The sequence below is a fragment of the Elephantulus edwardii genome, unplaced genomic scaffold (genome assembly GCF_000299155.1).
Source record: "Elephantulus edwardii isolate Elephantulus edwardi_28Jun2011 unplaced genomic scaffold, EleEdw1.0 scaffold00002, whole genome shotgun sequence".
Classification (NCBI taxonomy): domain Eukaryota; kingdom Metazoa; phylum Chordata; class Mammalia; order Macroscelidea; family Macroscelididae; genus Elephantulus; species Elephantulus edwardii.
In genome coordinates, this window is record NW_006399752.1 from 27,322,310 (window position 1) to 27,344,772 (window position 22,463).

The window sequence follows — 22,463 nt, forward strand, 5'->3', positions numbered from 1 at the left end:
CCCGCCCACCCTGACCTTTTCTAACAGGCCCCGCCCATCCTGACCTTTTCTAACAGGCCCCGCCCACCCTGACCTTTTCTAACAGGCCCCGCCCACCTTGGCCTTCTTCCTGCGCAGGCGGTGGATGCGGGCAGCCAGCTGCACGGTACTGAGTGTCTCAGCATGGTGAGCCGGCGCATCTGAGACATGCGCAATCATGGTTGTCCGACAGTTGGTGGTGGTCAAGGATTCACGCAGTAGCATGGTCAACCTATGGTCCCTAGGGCAAAAAGGGGCTCACATAGGGCTCAGTGGGCAAGGTGAGGCCCTTCACTTTCGGATTTGAACCATTTCAGTAGCAATTCCTTGGGGTTTGAGACCCCATCTCTAGTGACTCCCCAATACCTACTCTTCAGCAGCACCCAATACCCACTCCTCAGAGGCCCCCAGGCCCCACCCTTAAGCAGCCCCCAGGCCCCGCCCTTCCACAGCCTCCCAGCACTGACCCCTCTCACCTATAAGGCACGTGCTTAGCTCCGTTGACCAGAGCCAGGATGACACTGCCCAGGGCCGACAAGGACAGGCACAGGGGGCCCCCAGCAGCTTCCCCGCTCCGACTGGACACCACTGGGTCACAGCTGCCCAGGTCGATGAGGTGCAGGCGGCTGCGGCCCCCCGACACTGTGGCAGAAGGGCAGGTGAGCAGGGCCGTAACTAGGGCCTGACCCACAGCACCACCACTGTGGGCCCAGGACTCAGGGGCACTCCGGGGGACAGGCACCACCCACAGGGACATCTTGGGGGCAGAGGCACAAGGAAAGCAAACCTGCTTTCAGACACATGCGTGCACACAACATGTACATGCAGTCACGCAGTCCACACACACAAGGTGCATGCACACGTGTGCAACATACTGGGAACATGCAACATGCACACATACCGCTCACACACTGTGTGTACACATACTGCACAAATACATACACCGTGCATACACTCGTCCCTGCAGCACACACCACACCACGCATATCATCCTCGGCATACACACCCCTGGACACACGGTGCACACACACACACACACACTTGTCCCTTTACACACACACCATACATATCCTCACCCCTGGACACACGGTGCGCACACACACACACACACACACACACACACACCATGCATATCCTCATCATCATACACACCCCTGGACACACAGTGCACACACCAGTCTCTGCACACACAATGCAGACACACCACTCAGTACATACAGTCGTCACCACACATATCCCTGGACGTATAGTGCACACACACCATGTACACACTCATCCCTTCACACACAGTGCACGCACACTGTACAAACACAATGCACACATGATGCACACACTCATCTCTGCATGTTTTCCTGGACACACAGTGCACACGCAGCAAGCACCCATTCCTGCACACACACTGCTCACGCTCGTCCCTGCACACAATGCATGCACACTCATGCGTGTGCACTCAATGCACGTGCACACACGGTGTACACACCACACACACGTGCGCGCACACACGGTGCAGACACACCACATGTGCACACACCACGCGCACACACCGTGCACTCAGCTGTACACACGAGCTCTGCGCCCTGCAGCACCTACTTCCACCGCGGCCGCATTTGAGCATGCTGTACTGGTAGAGGTGCAGCGTGAAGAGCAGGTGTGAACTGCGTCGGACGTCCTCACTGCAGCCCGGCCGGCTAGAGCTGCGTGCAGCCAGGGCAGCGTCCAGGTAGAAAGCCGCCCTTTCAGCCGTGGGTGCCCGCAGCTCGCTCTGGTTCTGCAGCTGCGATGGGAGCGGGTGCAGCCCCTCAGTGGCCCCGCATGACCCTCCCTCCTCCATCTCGAGATCCACATACGCAGCCCTGTGGCAGCCAGACCTGGTGTACCTGTGCCCCACAGACGGAATCCTCCTGCAGGTACACGCCAGGGGACTGCGTGTCTTGAGGACTGTCAGAGGCCAGGTCGGCCAGCAGGTCACGCAGATTCTGGTCTCGCCCACAAACCTCCACAGCCGAGACGCGCACAGAGAAGCGGGTGCCCGTGCGCTCCCTGCGTTCCTGGATGAGCTTGAAGAGCCAGGAGATGGCACAGGGTACCACGCCCAGGCTCTGCGGGGAGCTGTCCTTGCCGATCATGGTGTACGACTTGCCTGAGGGCCACACACAATCTAAGCCTGCAGGCCTCTGACTTCCTATCCAGAGTCCCCCACCCACCCCTAGGGAGGGAATCTCCATGGGCCTCATGCACCACAGGGAACAAAGGAAGGATGCCACGTAGAGTTCACAGTGGCACTGAGAGTGGGCACGTACCAAGGCTCGTGTGGCCAAAGGAGAAAATGCAGCCGTCGGCTCCGCTGACCACAGCCTGCAGCACGTCAGCCACGGTTCCCGAGCAGACTTCTGCCTGGAGGTGGAGAGGGCAGTGGGCTGGGCTGTGGCCTGACTGTCCCTGTCACATGGCAGTCAGCTCACGGGGCACAGGGCTGGCACCCACGAGACCAAGGGCCAAGAGGACATGCACAGAGAGCACTCATAAAGGACATGTGTGGGGCAGGGTACAGCCATGCAGACAGGTGTGACCCTGTTTGCAGTTATGCAGGACACACAAGACATGCATGGCATAGCACACACCTGACACCTGATCCTCAGAGAGAATCAACCAGCATTTGTGCACGCAGATCATGTCACACGATACACAGAGCACAACCCAGCACTGAGGCACACGGAACCCACCTCCCAACACACGGAGATGCACACACTCACCACAGATACACACAGAACCTGCACTCCAACACACGAAGACATACACACACTCAGCACGGATGCACACAGAACCCACCTCCCAACACAAGGAGATGCACACACTCACCACGGATACACACAGAACCTGCACTCCAACACACAGAGACATACACACACTCATCACGGATGCACACGGAACCCACCTCCCAACACACGGAGATGCACACACTCATCACGGATGCACATCGTCCACAAGAGTGTGGAGACACAGACACCCTCAGCCGCACTCAGCCAGCACACACACACACACACACACACACACACACACCACACGGGGAGATGCACTAGCATGCACTCACGCACACACACACGAACTTGTCCCAGGATAGCAGACTCAGAGAAAAGCAGGTGCTGCTCATGAACCCCAAGGTGGGACCCTGGGCCTGCAGATGGTCACTGTGGGGCAGGGATAGTGGCTTTCCACCTGCTACAGACACACACTAAGTATGGCTACAGGAACCTTCACACTCTGTCTCTGTCCTGACAGACACACACACAGGCCTCTCACAGAGCCCACTGGCCAGCCACCTGCTGTCAACCACCATCATGCTACCTGCTCCGAGTCCTGAGGAAAGACAGCATCGAAGGCAAACAGTCTGGGCACCACAGTGGTGGCTGCGCGCCGGGGGCCAGCACTGCCAGGAGGGCCCGCAGCCGGGTCATAGAGGGTCACCTGCTTCTTCCTCTGGTCCACCTTCAGGAAGGACATGGACTCGGCCGAGCGCTGGGCGCGCTGAGAGGGCCAGATGCGCAACATGACTTTTACCTGAAGGACAGAGGTGGTCTGAACATCTAATTATAGGGCAAGGAGTTGTGTCCTGACAGGTCAGGCAGGGCCCAGCACCCAGGGCAGCGCCCGGCACCCTGGCCAGAGCCCAGTACCCTAAGCAGAGAATCCATTCATGCCCATAGGTCAGGGCTCAGCATCCTGGACAAGGCCCAGCACCCAGGGCAGGGCCTGGCACTCAGGACAGACAGTCCATGCATGGCAGAAGGCCAGGTCCCAGCACAGGCTGCAGCACTGGAGGGCAGGCAGGCCTGATGAGGTCAGCAAAGCCCAGGGTGCACATCCAGGCACCTGTGGGCAGCCCGGAGCCTATGGCCATGGACACCCTCAAGAACCAGCACTTGTCTGACTAACAACCCTCCTTTGGTGGCCCCTCAGCTTGCTGGCTGCAAACTGACCCAAAGCAGAGGTGACACACTGGTCAACCTGACCCCAGTCTGCAGTGCCTAACTCCCAGTGGGGCATGCAGACTTGGTGCTCCAGCCCCACCTCCTAGCCCCATCCATCCCAGGGAGCGGCCGAGGCCACTTCCCCACTCTCCCCCACTCTCCGGTCAAGCACACTTTCCCCACGTGCTCACGTTCCCAAGTTCACGCATTGGCCATTCTCAAGCACAGTTGGATGGGCAGTGCAGGACTGGCCCACAGAGTCCTGGAGGACAGCCATGCGGGCGGCAGGACCACGCCTGCCGCTGTCTGCTCCCTCCCCACGTGCCAAGGGCTTCATTCTGAGGGGCAGCAAGAGAGGAAGGGTATAAAATGGACCTGCCTGTTCGGCCCAGAGCCTGGGGTGGGGGTACTGGAAAGCAGAGGTGTGCGGGCTAGGGCCTGAGGGGCTCCCCGCCATCCTCAGGAACTAAGCTCCCTGCGCTGGTGCTGGATGTGCACCTGGACGGCCAGATGATGGCATGGGGCCATAACAGAGGACCTGGTGCCAGGGCAGGGCGAGACTACGGTGGTAGTGCCATGCTGATGGGCTCTCGACCCCCAGGGCACTGCCCCACCATGTGTCCACTGTAGAAGGGCACTGGGCTTAAGACAAGCTCTGTAGGCACTCCCACCGGTGACGTGGTCACGGCCAGGGTGCCGTTCCTGCTGGGGAGCACTGCTGTCCAGTCCCCCGGGGACCCTCCATGCAGAGTGAATCGAATTACCAGGACTCATTTCAGAGCCAGTATTTTTCATGGATTTAATTGTAAGTGACAGACACATAACACCGGCAAAATTGGTTCACCATGGCAGCCTGCGGGCAGTTTGCAGGGGCGCCTGTGATACCCTTCTAAGTGCTACAAACTGATAGGCGGTGGGCTGGTCTGCTCCCCTCCCCTCTCCCCATTTCACTCCCCTCCCCGCTCCCCTCCCCTCTCCCCGTCCTACTCCCCTGCGGGCTCCCCCCCTCCTTGCTCCTCTTCCCACTCCCTCTCCCCTCCCTGCTCCCTACCTCCCCCCCATCGTTCCCCACGTTCCCCACTCCCTTCTCCCCGCTCCCCTCTCCACTCCCCTCCCTGCTCCCCAGTCCCCTCCCCACTCTGCTCCCCCAGGGCGCAGAGCACTCTCCTTTGTGCCTGCAGAGCTGGCTCCATTAGGAGGAATCAGCTCCCCCCAAACTATTGCACAAAAATGTGCGCTTCCCCGTAATTTGAGGCAATTTTTTTGCAGCCACTTCAGGAGCCAAAAGAGCTCTGAGGTTTGAGAGTCTTCCAGTGGGAAGGGGGCCTGAGACCTCCAGTTCCCTCCCCTCAGTGCTGCGGCCAGGAGCAGAGCGAGGCGACCCACAACTGGGCCCTGGCCACGAGACCATTGTGTGAGCAGAGCCTCCTGTCATTTCTTGGGGAACCACAACCCATCAAATCCCTCCCCCGAATGTTCCCATATCACAAAGCCCCGCTGAATAAAAGCTGGGAAGGAAAAGACACATTTTGCATAAAAAAAGGACTTGGGCTTCCAAGAAAGCTCCCACCCTGTGGTGGGCAGGGGGAGGGCACAATGCCCCCCTTCCCAGCCAGCCAGGGATGTCTTTTTCACACCACAATATGATGAATTATCTTAAAGAGCACATTAGTGTCAGAGATGCAGGGTAATCTGACTTCTTTTCTGTGGCAGCATTAACACCCTCTCCACCCGTGCTGACTGCTAATCACAGGGCTTGTGGTGGGCGCGGTGGGGACTCCTGGAGGCTGTGTGGTCAACACAGGGGCGGAGTCAGGAGAAGCACCCCCAAGTATATGGGGTGGGGCAGGCCCCCACAGGAAGACCATAGGAGCCAAAGGTCATGCCCCACAGAAATAACACAAAACAGGAGGCTGGCAGTGAGTGAGACGCGTGGGCACGGGGCCAAGGAGCACATGTGGTCACTGCCAGAAGGCCCACAAAACTGGACACCTGGGCCTGTGGTCAAGCTGCCCGCCCCACCTCACACGTCTCAGTGGGACTCTGCCTTCAGCAGTGCCGGGCCAGCCGGGGAGCCAGCCACGCAGCCAGCCACGCTGGGCAGGCTTGGGGCTCAGCTCAGGCTGGCCAGGGTCCTGCCCATTTCTTCCTCCATGCCCAGGACACACATCTCTCCTCCCCTCCCCGACGGGGCAAGGGGCGGGGCAAGGTGCCAGGGACTCTGGGAAGAGCGATCGATCGAGCCTTGTTCCGTCCTGTGTCACATCATCATCTCAGCCATGCCATGCCATACCCCCTGTTACCGTCACACCTGTCCTGTGTCCACTCAAGAGGACTCGCTGGCCAGGCGGCTCAACACTCAATCCAGCCCTGGCAAGCAGGCCCACCAGGACCAGCACAGACCCCGACTGCCGGCCATGAGAGCCAGAAGGGGCTGCCCACACTCCTCCCTGCAGACCCAGAGGTCACCTGAGCCCCACTCCCAAACCCTGTCCTCAAATGGAGTCCTCAGCACCCAGACAGGCCCTACATCAGTCACCCCCACCTAAGACCAAAGCTGGGCCCGCAAGGTCACAGACGGTCTGACTGAGCAAGGGCCTGGGGGACAGGGGCTCTGGAGGGGCCCCCAGACACCCAGTAAGAGCCTCAGTGCAGTAAGGCTCTCGGGGTGCAAGGCACACATGACATGAGACCTGGTGATGTAATACCTGAGAGCAGAGACATGGCCTGAGCTGTTCAAAGGTACCCCCTCCACCCAGGTGACTGCACCTCAGAACTGAGGTCCCTGGCCCCAGGGGTGACTGGGAGGGGGCCAGTCTGGGCTCAGCATTCCCACCTGAACTGAGGTGACACATCTGAGCAAAGCAAGGGGTTCCCTTTACCAGACCCTCCCTTTGATTGCCGGGCCAACCATGCCTCTCCCCACCCCGCTGTTCTCTGCATCCCAGCCTTAGTTTCCCCACGGTCACCCAGGTCTAATCTGGAGAGGGTAGCACCCCACCGGCAGCTGCACCCTCCCAGCCCCAGGGCCACCCCCTCCTTGGGGTGGGGTCTACCTTTCCGAAGCTGCTGAGGGTATCCTTGGCCTTGGCGGCCCTGAGCAGGCAGGGTGGTGCTGGGGGCGGCCACAGCTGCAGGACACCGCTGAAGTCAGTGGGGTAGGCAGAGGCAGCGCGGGAGGCTGGGGCCCGCGGGGGTGGGGGCTTCCGGCGCTTGGAGGCCAAGCTGAGCTTCTGGGCAGCCCTGGGAGGGAAAGAGGGCTCAAGGCGGGCATCACGGCCACTGGTGCCACTGGAGCCCTTGCTGCCCAGTCACGTCCACTCCTCAGGCCACGTCAGGCCACCTCGGCGACATGTGAAAAGGGACCCTGCTCAGAGTCTGCCTGCAAAGCTTCCTTCAGCTCCCGAGTCTCTGGTCCCAGTCAGTCAGGCCCTCGGCGGCCAATCCCAGGCCATGTGCTCACTGTCCATGGTCCCTGGCTTGCCTTGGGTCCACCTGGGGCCCCGTGTGGTCCTGGTTCGGGAGTATCTCAGGGCCCAGGCCAACGCCCAGTGTACGCTCCATAAACATGGGCCCCACTCTGCGGGCCTCATAACCCCCTGAGCTGGTGTGCCGTCCCACTGCCTCACCCAGCCTCCCAGGTGTGCTGCAAAAACATGTGTGCACGCACACACATGCACACAGTACACATGTGAAAGGAGCACACACGTGCACACAGGCACAGAGTCAGCACACGAAAGCATGCATACATGTGAACACATGCATAACCACATAGGGAGACATGCACAGCAGCAACGCCCACTGTGTATCCACCTGCATTACACACACGGGAGGGTGTACACATGCTCTTGTTTGTGCATGTGTGCATGCGTGTGCTGTACACACACACACAATCACGCCTGCTCTCCCACAAACGCCGCCCACCACCCAGGCCTCTCTGCATCCCCCCATAAGGCCACCAAGCTAACCTCCCTGCCCCCATCAGTCCCTGGACACTTTCGGGTGTCAGCAGTCCCTCGTGCAGGGCTCCACAGCCTCCCAAGAGGTTCCCAGGGCCCCAAATCCAACTGTGGCGTGTACACTCCTGCCCCTCATCGCAAACAGTGGGTCTCAGGAGCCCTGACACCTGCCTGCACAGGTGACTCCACGCGGGGAGGGTGTAAACAGCTCCCTGGGTCTGCCTAAGAGGCAGAGCGAATGGGGGTGCTGCTTTGACCCTGCACCCTGCTTCCAACCCAGCTCTCCTCTTCCCAAGGCTCCTGATGCCTAAGTCATCTTCTCAAAGGGATCAGACCCTCAGGTGGGCTCCGCGGACCTGGCCCCCCAACCCAGGGATCCTCCGGGAGCTCTCACAGCGTTTGCTAAACTCCTCTCATCTTTAATAGGAGTTGTCTTTTAAGAGTCCCCGGGGAAGGCTTTCCTCCTAGTAAGGTGTCATCTTGGAAAATAAAAGTAATCTATGAGGTACAAGGCAGCCACCACGGAGTGGTGCACCCCCACAGAGCCCAGTGCTAGTACAGGAGGATGGCTGCGTGGCAGGGGCCTCAGCATGGGCACTGACCATGTCAATGTTCACACCAGGTCCTGAGATCCCACTGGTGCCAAGAGTACCCTCTCAATGCATGCCCAGGGAGGACCCCCCAACCTACAGGCGCACCACAGGTAGGGCAGCCACAGGTGTGCACAGGACAGAGGCACAGCCATCGTGCGCCCACTGAGGCACTGAAGGGGAGAGACTGGGGAAGTACTGGGGTAAAGACGGGGGTGCTGGGGACAGAGATGGGGTGCCGGGGGCAGAGCATGGGGGTGCTGAGGGCAATACGTGGAATTACTGGGGGCAGAGTATTGGGGTACTGAGGCCAGAGCACAATGGGTGATGAGGAAGGCAGAACATGGGGGTGTTGGAGGGCCCAAGGCAGGTGAGGATGTGTCCAGTCAGGACTGGACCATGCTGCGCCCTCAGCTGTTCCGTCCTCCTTGACCTTCCCTGGTTGCCTGGGGGCAGAACAGGACCACCCTGTGGGGTCCTGATAGTAAGTGTGAGGTCCAGTCTCTTCCCTAACCTGTTGGGTGGGTGGCCAAAAGCCTCTAGATTAGCACAAGGGCCTGTTCTATCTGGACCCCCTGGTAGCACCACGACCACCACAGAAAAGAGATGCCTGTGAGAATGCAGTGGTCCATCAGGCCGCCCTCCGGCCACCCACACCTGGAAAGAGGGGTCAGTCATGTTGGTGGGCATGGCTCCCTCAGCCCTGCTTCTTGGCCTGGAGGAGGATGAGAGGTGCCAACTGCCCCTGGGGCTTCGGAGACAAGACTGGACAGCCAGGCACGAAGACAGCCGTGGCCTCAAGACCCAGCAGGGTCCCCACAGACCTCAGTGGGGGAGGGCAGATCTTCTCCACAGAGCGCCCTACAGGCTTAGACCCTGGACGGAAGCTTCAAGGTTTCCACAGACTGGCTCAGACTTCATTGTGGTCTGAACTAACTCAGCACCGCCCTTCACTGTCTACTCACTGCTTTGTGGACACCCTCTCAGTGACTCAGAGTCATGTCACCCCAATAAATCCAGACAGCACTTTCCCTTTTGATGGTCAGCACCCTACTCTCCTGTGAAGCTGGACGTGCCCATGGCCCACACCCACACCCACCCACAGCTGTTCAGAGCAGACACTCGAGGCCCAAGGAATCGGGGAAGACCATGCACCTTCCACGGAGGGGGACGGTCTGCCAGAGGCCCCACCCACCCACTCGACCCTCCATTTCTCATGGCCACGGCTCAGGGCAGCTGTCTGCTGGGCCCAGCGGAGTCATGGACTAATCACATGCCGCTCTCATACGACCTGGTAACTTCAAGGGTATGGGCAGAGCTGGCTCTGGCCCTCCCAGTTACCCCAGGAAGAGGGTGCCAAGAATTGTGCATGCCCACAGTGGGCCCAAGCTGCTGTCCTCCAAGTGGACAGCTCTCTGAGGAGGGATGAAGACAGTAACGGACTCCTTCCTCTAAAGGGCCACCAATCGGAACCCACATGCTCCCTGGGCCTGTTGGGGGCTGGCTGGGGCACACATGGATATCCCCCAGCCTCATGTGGATTTGGGGGAACACATGAATACCCCCAGCCTTGTGCTAGTTTTGGGTACACATGGACCCCAGCCTCTTGCTTATTTTAGGGTACACATAGATACCCCAGCCTCATGTGGATTTTTGGGAACACACAAATACCCCCAGACTCACGCTAGTTTTGGGGTACACATGGTCCCAGCCTCATGCTTATTTTGGGGTGCACATAGATACCCCCAGTCTCGTGGATTTTTGGGAACACACGAATACCCCCAGACTCATGCTAGTTTTGGGGTACATACAGGTACCCCCAGCCGCATGCTGGTTTTGGAGTACACATGAACCCCAGTATCATGCTTATTTTGGGGTGCACAGAGATACCCCCAGCCTCGTGCTGGTTTGAGAGTACACATGAACCCCAGTATCATGCTTATTTTGGGGTACACACAGATACCCTCAGCCTCGTGCTGGTTTGAGAGTACACATGAACCCCAGCCTCACGCCTGCAGCACATTTCAGGGAGCTGCCCCCAGCCAGGTCTGCTTTCGGAGGCTGGTTTCTATGGAAACTTCCCAAGGCCTGAGGAGCTGAAAACAAAAGCGGGCAGGCCAGGCCACTGTCCTCTGGTGGGGGAACACAGAGACCCTGAGTGTTCCCTCCTCCCAGCAGGTTAACCTCACCAGGCACTCCTGAAGCGCCTTGAAGCTGCCCCCACTTTAACAAAAAGCCAGGGCTACGCAAGGTCAAGGTCTCCACTGCACCTTCTACCCTCAGATGACAGGGGACTGACAGGGGCCCATCGTGCCCCTGGGCCTCATCCTGCCCCCTGGGTCCAGCTTAGCCCTGTCTGCCCCTGGGCTCTGCCCCACCCCCAGGACCCTACACCCTCACCCCCACACCCCCACCCCGGCTCAGCTCCGCCCCTAGACCCTTTTCCATTCCTGGACGCAGTCCTGCCTCTGGGTCCTAGCCCTTTGGAGGGTGCCCACTCCCCTGTTCACCCCCCTGTCCCCTCACCCCCCCACTCTCACATCCACCACCCCCAGACTCTCACACCCATGCCCATGCCCCTAGGATCCAGCCCTGACTCCTTGTCCCAGCGCCTACCAGGCACCAGTCAGTCCTGCCTCTGTTGTGGAAGCCCCACACCCATCCTGGGCTCAGGGCTTCAGCCCTGCCCCCAGGTCCCAGTACCACTCCCTGGTCCCCACAATCTGCATGAGTAGGTGTCCAGACCTAACTGAGCCTTAGGCAGTTGCAGCGTTATTAGCATTTAACTGGCCCCGCAGACGCTCACTAGTCACAGCACAATGCCGATGTGTGTTGATCACCCCAACAGGCCATGATCACCCCCCACCAGCCCACAGTCACCCCCCATCAGCTCAGTCACCCCCCCATCAGCCTATGGTCACCCCCGATCCGCCCACGGTCACCCCCCATCAGTCCACGGTCACCCCCCATCAGCCCACGGTCACCCCCCATCAGCTCAGTCACCCCCCATCAGCGAGGCTGGTAAGGCGCCACTGCTTGCCAGGCCCTTTACCCTTGGACAAGCTGATGGCCGACTGCTTATCAGTGCAGGAAGGGCTGCTGAGGGGCTGTGATGGAGCAGACACCATTACCACTCATTAGCTGCTATTACATCCTTTAATCCCCCAGCCCCCAGGCTGCACAGGAGAGGAGGCTGGTCTGAGAGCCTCCACTCAAGTTGTTTGCTGGCCCTGCTGGCCCGTCCCCCACTACCCAGAGTCCCAGACCTGGGGTAGGAACCACAGGCCACAGCCAGGGACCCTATGCACATCTGGTTCTCCAGCCCTCAACATATGCTGAGTCCTCCAGAAAGTGCTCCATTCCCCCTCCCCCACAGTCCCCCTCCCTCTGTGCTCCTCTCTGTGCCCCTCCCCTGCCCCAGGAACTGCCTTGCTGCTCTGGGTCAGGCTTGTTCTATGTGGTCAGTCTCGTGTCCATCATCCAGCCTGTCTAAGGGTTGAGGTCTCATCCCACAGATGGAAAAACTGAGACACAGAGAAATGAAGAGACTCACCTGAAGTGACATAGATCAGATGGCAGACCGGGTTCAAACCGGGACGTCCCTCGTAAGGGGGTCCCACCGTGACAAGAGGTGCCCCACACCAAGGACAAGCTTGAGAGAGACTTTGCTCTTCCTCGCTGGAGGCTCAGGGGCCTCAGCAGCCTATTGCTGCCCCAGAGCTCCATCCAAGGACAGGCCCAGACCACCAGGCACTGGCCACCAAGGCCAAGAAGGGAGGTACCCTGGTCACACCGCTGCCCCGTGCTACCCCAAAGCCTGGAGCACATGACATACCTGATGAAGAAGGAGGCTGCAGCAGATGGCCCGGAGGAGCCCGCCACCGTGGGGGCCGGGGTGACCAGAGCCGTGGTGCACGCTTCCCCGAGGCCCCACACCTGGGACACGCTATCCGGGCCTGCTGCAGGGGGGGCATCCCTGACCGTCTCCGCTACGGCCACTGCAGCCACTGCCGCCTCCGCCTACAGGGAAGACAGGACAGAGTGAAGAGGGACTGGGGTCCTGGTGCCACAAGGCCACAGCTGTCCCAGCTCCCAGAGCCCCCAAACTGTGGGTGGAGATGGTGGACTGGCAGGGAGGGGTGGCCTGGTCTCCACACCCAAGCCCACCCACAGCTGGCTGCTGGCCTGAAAATCACAGCCAGCTCCAGGGGAGGGGGCACGGCTCAGGGAAGGGGTGCAAGGGTGCAAGAAGATCCCTGGACAAGTAGGTGCTCAGGAGGGGCACCTGGCTCAGCAGGGTCAGCAGTGCTGGTCAGGGGTCAGCAAGAAAGTGGTAGCAAAGATTTGCCAGCCCCTAACTGTGCCACATGTGGTAATCTGTGATTTCTACGATCAGAGAGACCACTCTGGCATTTCCAGCTATCAGCTAAAATAAGTTCCAGAAATGGAGACAGCTTCATAATAAAGCACAAATGGAATTAGAGGCCCCGGGCAGGCGCCAGCAACTCGGAGCCTGTGTCACACGGGGCTGGGGCAGCTTGGAGCCCAGGTCCCCACCCCAACAAACACTCTGAGGCGAGAGGGGAGGAGGCAGAGGTCAGAAGTGGTGTCAATGGGGCCACCCCAGTGTTACCCAGCCACCAAAACTCCTGGAGCCTGGCCAGTCACTGGGGTACCCCAACACCAACCAGCAGTTCCCTGAGTGACAGAGTGAGAGAACCTGAGTGCTTCATCAGTAAAACAAGCTACTGGGGTCCAGTGTCTCCGCTCTCCCTGGCAGGGTCCATCCCCAAAGCCCCAGGCTCCCCACAGTCAGCACAGGGCTCCCCCACTCTTGACTCAGCAGAAACCTTCTGTGAGAACAGCACCAAGACAGCCCTCACAGGCCAGGTGGAGGGGGCATACCCACAGCCCCTCCCCCCGACACCCCACCCTCAGCTGCTAGAAGTCAGAGAAAGCAGAGCTAATAGCCAGGGGTTCACCCACCTCTGCTGACTGCAATCACACACCCCAAACCAAGCATCACATCCCACACCCCACACACAGAAAACAGGGCTGCATCCCTCAGGGGGAACTCCAACTCAGCCCTCAGAACCCAGGAACACCAGTCCCCTTTCCCAAACACCTCCTGGCCTCATCCCCAGCTCCACCTGGCCTCCCCAGCCTTCAGACCTCTCCACAGATCAGGACGTCCATTCACAGCACTGCCCCTTTCATCTCACCTCCACAAGCAACACAAGACCCAGGGACCCAAGAACCCCCAAGGGCACCCACCATCCTCCCCCTAGTCCAGCCTACAGGACAGCCCAGCCAGGGCCAGGAGGAGAGCTGATGGCGGGATGACAGAGGGGGCACCAGCCTTCAGGGATACTCAGGAGGGTCAGTCGGGCCAAACCCAGATGGTGAGGGCCAGGAAGTGTGAGGATGTGTGGCTCAGCCCCCAGGTCTTCGTGCACCGATGACCATCAGCCCGTCCTGGGAGGCCTGGAAACCTCCATCACTCCCACATGCCTCCTCATCAGAGATGAGCCCTGGCATTCACAAGGGGCCCAGGCTTGGAGACGTGCCAGGCTGGAAGGGGCACTTGTGGATGCCACAGGCTTGTAGCCACACACTACCCCAAATGGGCTCCTGCCAGCCCTTCCGGGGGCTATTCCCGGGGTCCTGCCAATGCAAGTGAAGGCCAAGGCTGGATGGGAAACAGTGGGATACAGCCCTTCCCAAATTCGGGGCACGGCCAGCTGGCCTCTCCACCTCCGGCACCGCCCGGCCTCCACGCGCCGGCCCAGCGCCACACTGACCTGTCGCAGGAGGTCTCTCGCACGCCTGGCTCCGCCGCTGTCCCCAAGCGCTGCCGGGACGCGGCTCCGTCGGTCGGAACGGCCTGGCCGATCCCTGCCAGAAGCAGAACCCAGGCATGCCAAAAGAAGCCGTTTGGCGAAGCGGAAAGTTGGGGACAGGACGGGGAGACCACAACACAGGGAGAGGAAAGAAAGGATCACGGGGTTGGGGGGGGCGGCCAAACAGAAAACGAGATGGAGGCTCACAAGCAGCAACGAAAGGAAAAGCGTGGAGAGAGGAGGGTGAGGCCAGCCGGCCTGTTCCACTGGCACCACGCGCCCCGCCTGCACCACCGACCCAGGCAGCTGCGCCCCGAGCCCAGCCCGCGCCCCGCCTGCACCACCATCCCAGGCAGCCACGCCACGCGTCCCGCCTGCACTGCCATCTAGCCAGCTTCACCACGCGCCATGCCCACACCTCCGTCCCAGGCAGGAGCACCCCGTGCCCAGCCCACACCGCCATCCCAGCCAGCTGCACCACCGTCCCAGGTGCCCCTGCCTGCAACGCCATCCCAGCCAGCTGCACCACGCACCCGGCCCGCTATGTGGACCCAGGCAGCAGCATCCCGTGCCCAGCCCGCACTGCCATCCAACCTGCTGCACCACGCACCCTGCCCACACCGCCATCCCAGCCAGCTGCGCCAAGCGCCCGTCCTGCACCTGTGCCCACAACACCATCCCAGGCAGCTACACCACGCGCCCTGCCCGCACCACCGACCCAGGCACCCGTGCCCCGAGCCCAGCCCGCACCACCGTCCCAGGTGCCCCTGCCTGCAACGCCATCATAGGCAGCCGTTCCACGAGCCCCACCCGCACCATCGTCCCAGGTGCCCCTGCCCGCACCATCGTCCCAAGCAGCCGCACCATGCGCCCGGCCGGCACCTTGCACCATCCCACCCATTCCCGTGCCCCTTTCCACACTGCCATCTCACCTGCACCAGGAACCCCTGCCCACGCCATCCCTCTCGCACCACGTGTCCCCGGTCTGCCCTGCCCGCAGTGTTCATCATTATCACCGAACACACCCCTACTCTACAGCGCAAAAAACAAGAGGGAACTGAGATGGAAAAAGAGGCACGCCTGCCGGCTCCACCCGCATGTAAACACCCCGCCTGCACAAACGGTCCATTGCACCCCCGCCTACAAAGTGCCCACCAGGAGCACGCTGGGGTAACCCCTGACATCATCTTCAAGAGACCCCAGTGACCTCTGCGGGCCTAGGGGTTCCGTGGAACACAGTTTGGGAAAGAGTAAACCTTCCCTGGCATACACAGTCCTGGATTCTACCTCTGTACACCTCTGGGTTTTAAATGAGGGGTGCAGCAGAACATAGAGAGGTAGGGTGCTAGGGAGAGTGGGGTGCTGAGCAGACAAGAAGAGTGTATGGATCAGACCACATGGACCAGGCACAAGGGTCTTCAGACATCATCCCCCTAACTCTGATTCCAGAGAATTTCAGGGTGAGCACAGCCTGGGAGAGATTTCCCACCCCCTACAGGGCCTCCTGTGGAGGAGGGCACTGCCCAACCTCCACTCCACAGATGGCCAGAGAGGCCTAGGGAGTAGGTATCAGCCAGGACTCCGGAAGGGACAGGCCAGGAGGCACAGCATGTGAGAAGGGGCAGGGTCTGAGCTCCCAAGCTGTGCCACTCGGCCGCCAAGGACAGAGTCATCTCCACAGCCTGGCAAGCGTGCGCCACGGAATCTCCACCAAGAAGCCCTCAATGCCAACTGGTCTGGCCAGAGCCCTCCGCCCCTGGGGTCCCCTGTCTGGACCCCTTTCATGGTCAGCTTTAGCTGGAGGCCTTAGAGATGGCTGAGCCCAAGGCAGTGAGTCCCATCCTCAGCTCACTGGAAAAACCCTGGGTGACGTGTAGCCCCTGTACCCAGACTGAACGGCCTCTGTAGCCCTCTCTCACTGCCCACTGTCCTTCAAGTGCCCCTGGCACCACTGCAGGCTCCAGAAGTGCTATCTAACAAGCCTACGGGCCTTTGGTACTCCATGTCTGAAAATGTGGAAACATGTGGCTTTATGGTCACTGTCAAAGTGTCCAGCTCTCTATGAGCCTCTGTCCATCCAAGGCTCGGGACCCTCCAGGAATCCTGCTCTGGAAGACTGTTATGTCCTGGGACAGGCATCCCACCCAGTCCCATATCCGAAAGGCTCCTGGCTTCATACGGGTGGATGTCCCTGCTCTGCCCCCAAGGACATAGGAGCTCAGCCCCACAGAAGTCTCAACTCCACCCCTGCAGACCTCCTGGCTCCGCCCCCAGAGATCCCGGCTCCTCCCCACTTACATCAGAGCTCCGCCCTGACGGCCGTCCCAGCTCCACCCCCCCAGACATTCAAGCTCCATCCCACAGACTTCCTGGCTCCACCCCCACAGACATCAGAGCCCCGCCCCAGATATCCCAGCTCCACCCCCACAGATGCCCAAGCTCCGCCCTTGTAGACGTCCTGGCTTCACACCCACAGACATCCGAGCTCCACCCCCACAGACATCAGCACCCCGCCCCCACAGATGCCCCGACTCCACCCCCACAGATATCAGCACCCCGCCCCCACAGATGCCCTGACTCCACCCCCACAGACATCCCGGCTCCGCCCCCACAGACATCCCGGCTCCGCCCCTGCAGACATCCCGGCTCCGCCCCTGCAGACATCCCGGTTCCGCCCCATAGACGCCCAGGCTCCAATTCATCAGACACCCTAGCTCTGCCCCTGCAGATATCCCAGCTCTATGCAAATGAAGTCTAGAAGGAATTGTGAAGTGGTCCTGCTGGCTGCCCCACGGCTGGAATGCTGTTCTAGGCAGGCACCTGGGTACAGGAATTGCTGTAGTTTTAATTACAACCCCAGCTGTGGGACACAGGCTGCTCCATCCAGACCACCAGATGCACTAGGACAGCCACACCCACAGCAATACCCCCTAGAGAACCACCCACAGGGCTTCTGGAGCCACAGGGCAGCTAGAAGGCATAGTGTCCAGAAAGGTCTAGGCCCTTCCGGAGCCACAGGGCAGCTAGAAGGCATAGTGTCCAGAAAGGTCTAGGCCCTTCCCAAAGGCTGTCCCCCAATTCCACCAGCTAGCACCCAGCTATCTTCTGGTCCAGCAGCCCCTTGGAGCCTCAGCTGAGATTCATTGTCCAGACTGACTCCCCACCTCTCCAGAATCCATCATGGAGTGGAGAGGGGCCATAACCCCTCATCAGCATCCTGCTGGACCCTGGAAACTGGCCACCGTGTCCCCAGCACTTCTCCAGGGGCAACCTCAGGGCTAGCCCTCCAGGGCCATATCTATCACAAGAAATCACCTCGTCTGGAGCTTGCCTCCTAGTTATGTGTCTAATAATCTGGTTATTGATTGTCAGAACTATTGTCTAATTATAAATCCATTTCCTCCCACAGAGACACCGTCGATATGCACACGAATCAGGGAAGGGGTGTCAAACACCGTATGCAGTGGGCAGCCTGCAGGGATGCAGAAGAGGTCCCTTTGCTCCCACAGGGGTGGGAGAGGAAGCCGCCTCAAACATGCCTACTCCCTTGACCCACAGGATACAGGCCAGTCCCCTCTCCATGTGCCCTTGCTCCCCCATGGAAAGCAGCCCTCAGCTCTGGGGTCTCCTCCTAGGACCCTCAAGGTGCCTTCCACTGTCCCAGCCATATTCCCATCTGATGCTTCCTGTTAGCCCATCCCAGTGCCACCAACTCCTGGAAGACTTCCCACCTCGAGGGCAGAGGCAAGGTGAGTGGATTTGCACCAAAACTGCACAGAAGGGGCAGTCTGACAGCCCAATCAGCCCCAGGGGCCTCACCAGGACCCCTAATCTCTGGTCAGCATATGGGGACGTCTTCAGGGGCATTATTAGGTCCTCTACTCCCCCATCAGCACCCAGGGGCCTCACCAGGCTTCCTACTCCCACAGCCCCACCTGGCACTCTGGTCACCACACTCCATGCCCCAGAGACACTCATACTGGAAGGGTGGGGCCCATGAACCTGCACCCCAACTCTGCAACTACTGGAGGCAGAATTAGCCTATCTGACCCTGGGGACCCTGCAGGGTGGGAAAGAGGTTTGTCGTCAAGCCACCAAGTGCCTGTGCAACCCTTCAGGATGAGCTCGAGGGTCTCAAGGGTCAAACGACATCCAGACCTGAGTCCTCACATCCAGCTCGTTTCCTCCCCCCTCCATCACTCCCCCACCCCCATCGGCTCCTGCCTCCAGACCAGCCCTTATCCAACCCGTGCAAAGGCCCTTCCTCATCAGATTGCACTACTCCCAACATCTCGTGAGGCCCTGGGGCATGGCATCTCCAGCCCTGTGCAGGCCTCAAGCCGGACCAGGCAGGCCATGCACCCTGGGAGTCTGCAAGGTAGGCCCCCGTGTTAGCCCATCACAGCTAACCCCACAGGCTGCAAATCGGGCCCAGGCGCCAGCACTCCTAGGGCCCCACCCCCTGGGTGGAAAACGAGAGCCACAGAAGAGCTGGAGGAGATACAACAGCAAAGCCCAGTGCCTGAGCGCAGGACCTGGACCCCAGGCACCAGAGGCGACCTCACTGCAGATGGGCGGACAGAGTCTGGCCAGAGCCTCCGAGGCTGCTGTCTGTGATGCCCAGAGCATCCACGGGTGTCAGTCCCACAGAGACCCATGGCCTCGGTGAGGTTGCAGCGTGAGACACCAGCCGGGTTACCTGCTGGGTCCCCTAGTCCTAGTGGGTGGGGTTATTCTGGGATCAGTCGCTAGGGTGGCTCAGCCCAGGCCCTCCTCACAACTGGGCCTCGGGGCGCCTCCCAGTCCTACAGACAACCCAGAGGAAAGGGTCTACCCCAGGAGCCTAGAGGCCCCTGAAGTCCACAGGCAGGCCACACTCGGCCACCGTATGTGGTCTCTGTAACCAGGGCCACTCAAGTCCACATGTGAGACTAGAAAATGAGGTCCCTGGGGCAGCCAGGACCGTGAGCCTTCCCACCGTCCCTGCTGAATTGTGGACAAGGATTCCAGCCACTCACCAGGCACGTGGGCGGGAGGAAGCTGTTGACACTCCACATGCCCTCCAAGCACTGCTGGGCCTGGATGGTGACAGTGCTCAGCGCTCCCCCAGGGCCAGCAGGGGACACGGACACCTGGACGCTGGGCCCAGGCGGCCATGCTGGCCCCTTCTTCCTGTCTGGCCCAGCCCAGGCCCCCTGCTTCCTCGTGGGGCCTGTAGACCCTTGTGCATCCCTCAGGCTGGTCATGTGGGCAGGAGCCCCCCGTGGGTCATCAGAGTCCTCTCGCCGGGAGGGTGTCCGGAGCAGCTGTAGAGCCTCCTTGGTCAGCTGGTTCAGCTGTGTGGTGCAGACGTCACAGCGGCGTTCAGCCTCGGGGCAGCAGGCCGGCAGGGGCCCGGGCCCCGGCAGCTTCTCCAGGAGCAGGGCTGAGAGGTGAGGGTCCTGGAGGCAAGAGACAAAGGTGTGGTCAGTGTGGGGCACGGCTCTGCCACGGGATCCATAACTGACCAATGAGCCAGGACAGAGTCCACCAAGCCCAGCAGAGACACAGCTGACAGGAGCCTTGCAGGGCGCTAAAAGCACCCACTGCTCTGCCCTCCAGGGGTTGGAAGCACCTACAAAGGCCTGTTTGCTGGGCTCCCCGGAAACTAGCCAGCATGGCAGCTAAGTCCACTTGTCCTGGGCCCCTGCAGCCAGGAAACTTCTGAAAGGCTTAAAACTAACAGACCGGAGAGGCACAGTGTCTCCAGATGCACATTTAGCCAAGGGGCATGGAGCCGAAGACCCTCGCCCTGCCTTAGCAAGACCTGCTTCAGACAAGGAGGAGAGAGGCTGGGCCAGTGAACACGGCCACAGTGGTCACACCTTGACGGTATACTGGCCAGGTCAGCCTGTAGCAGCAGGAAGTAAAGCGATCACAGTTCTGCAGAAGACCCCCAGAGACCAGCTAACACCCCCAGAGACCAGCTAAGACCTCTCAGGCCAGCTAAGGACGCCTCCTCCAAGACCAGCTAAGGCCCCCTGAGACCAATTAAGACACCCCCACCCCTGAGACCCAGCTAAGACCCCTTGAGACCCAGCTAAGACTCCCCCTGAGACCCAGTTAAGATTCCCCTGAGACCCAGTTAAGATTTCCCTGAGACCCAGCGAAGACCCCCCCGACACCCAGCTAAAATGCTCTGAGACCCAGCTAAGAACCTCCCCAGATCCAGCTAAGACCCCTGGAGATTTTGTGAAAAGGACAAGTGCTGGAGGGCTTGATATCCAGATTGTTGGATGCAGGGACAGACCTGGCCCCCTGAGCTGAGGTGGCCGGCTTCCTCCAAGCCTTTCTGGATTGGGAGAGGCACGTGGGTTTCTACTGTGAAGCTGGAGCCCAGAGAGAGGTAAGAAGTGTAGTCTAAGTGTAATCTAAGCCAGAGGAGGTCCCTTGCAGCCTAGTGTCAGGGAAGGCTTCCTGGAGGGGGTGGCACCTTGGGCAGAGGGAAGGAAGAAGGGGCCTTGGAACTTGGACAAGGCTCACCAGCTGGAAAACCATCAAGTGCTTATTCCTAGGACCCATCCCATGTCCCCCAAAAGCCCCTATCAAGCTCCGCTTCTACTTCCCTAGGCCCTCCAGGGTCAGAGAATGAATAAAAACCAAAGTGGGGGGACAGAGCCTGAGATGGGAGCAGGGTCAGAGAAGTGAGGCCTGAGGAGAGATCAGGTCTCAGGTGAAGGCGGAGTTAAGGGGGGCAGGGCCTCCGGAGGGGAAGGGTCTAAGGCAGGAGGCAGGGGCAGAATCTGTGACTGGGGCAGGGGGCCAGAGGAGGAGCTGAGGTGGGGGGTGGGGATTTGAAGGGCAGGTCTTGGTGGAGCAGGATGAGGCCGGGCTGAACCGGGTTTGATGAATTTATACAGCCACCCAATCCTGCAGGCCACTGGGAGGCCACAGCTCGCACATGTCTCAGATAAGGAGGCGGAGGCCACTTTCCCATCTGCCTTTTACAAGCCGTCCGTGGCGGCCCAATCCTGTCCATGGTCACAGGGAAGCTCACACCCAGGGGAAGATGTGGCCCAAGGAGGGGACCCACAGGGGGCACTCAGCTCACTGCCCAGCACGCTGTCCCGGGCGTCTGCAGGATTGAGCCCGAATGGCCAGACTAAAGGGGGCCCCCCCGCCGGCCTGCCTGCTCCAGGTGTGGGGGGGCCCTGGCTCTCTTCGTGGGGGCGGCCCTGACTCTCTGAAATGCCCTCATCTGGTTCTTATTAGCATCCCCCCTCCCACAAGCACCTGGACGAGGTCAGAGGTCAGCGGTGCTGGGACTGGCTGAGGGGATACTTCTGACCCCATGCTGCCACCCCACAGGAGCCTCAGAGATAGGGACGCACAGAGGCTCCTGGAACCAGGCTGCTTCCCAGTCAGGACCAGCTTCTAATCTCAACAGAGGCCCCACGCGGGAGCACAGCAGTCCTCCAGCGTGGGGCAGGGTCCCATTCTGGGTCCCCGGGGAGGGGCTTCTGCGTCTCGCTCCACTTTGGAACTGTGGGCCTAGGCCACTTCCATCGGGCCCCTTCCCTGGATGGCTTGGGTTTTCCACTCAGCTGGAGGCCTCTAATGGTGGAAGGAAGTCTGCTCAGGCCATTACCACCGAAGAGCCACCCAGTGCCCCCACCCAGTGCCCCCACAGGACCCCGCCCCCCCTGCCCAACCCCTCACCCCAGCCTCGACATTAACCAGATCTCACCCCCACCGGACACCCCGACCCAAGCCAGATTGGCCCCCAGCCATCCAGACCCAGTCCCCACCCTCCCCTGTTCAGACCAGCCCTCCCAGACTCATTGCCCTGGGGCCTTTGTTAGGCTCAAGGACCCCACCCCCCTGTAGCCTGCACAGCAAGTGACAGACCCAGCTGGGAAGGGCAGAAGTCAGGCCTGGACCCCCACCTCCCTTGAGCCAGGCCAGGTAGAGGTTGAGATGGCAAGGGGACAGATTCAGAGGGGCAGCCCAGTCTGCCCTCATCCCCCACCTGTCATTAAGAGACTCCACCCCACCCCTATGTCAGGTACAGAGCACAGAGTTAATAGAAAGGGAAGGGCAGAGCCCGGG

The 22,463-nt window shown here is 60.4% G+C and overlaps 1 protein-coding gene across 1 annotated transcript in view; it reads right to left on the minus strand.

Moving 5' to 3' along the window:
* The window catches only part of KIF26A (kinesin family member 26A), a 36,699-nt gene that overhangs the window by 6,285 nt on the left and 7,951 nt on the right, over nucleotides 1–22,463 (minus strand). The window contains exons 3-11 of the mRNA XM_006879044.1: nucleotides 19,394–19,816; nucleotides 12,371–12,555; nucleotides 7,043–7,229; nucleotides 3,364–3,576; nucleotides 2,319–2,412; nucleotides 1,896–2,158; nucleotides 1,609–1,792; nucleotides 495–660; nucleotides 97–259 (exon numbers count right to left, since the gene is read on the minus strand). Coding sequence (XP_006879106.1) covers nucleotides 97–259; nucleotides 495–660; nucleotides 1,609–1,792; nucleotides 1,896–2,158; nucleotides 2,319–2,412; nucleotides 3,364–3,576; nucleotides 7,043–7,229; nucleotides 12,371–12,555; nucleotides 19,394–19,816 — 1,878 coding nt within the window. The remainder of the gene's footprint in view (nucleotides 1–96; nucleotides 260–494; nucleotides 661–1,608; nucleotides 1,793–1,895; nucleotides 2,159–2,318; nucleotides 2,413–3,363; nucleotides 3,577–7,042; nucleotides 7,230–12,370; nucleotides 12,556–19,393; nucleotides 19,817–22,463) is intronic.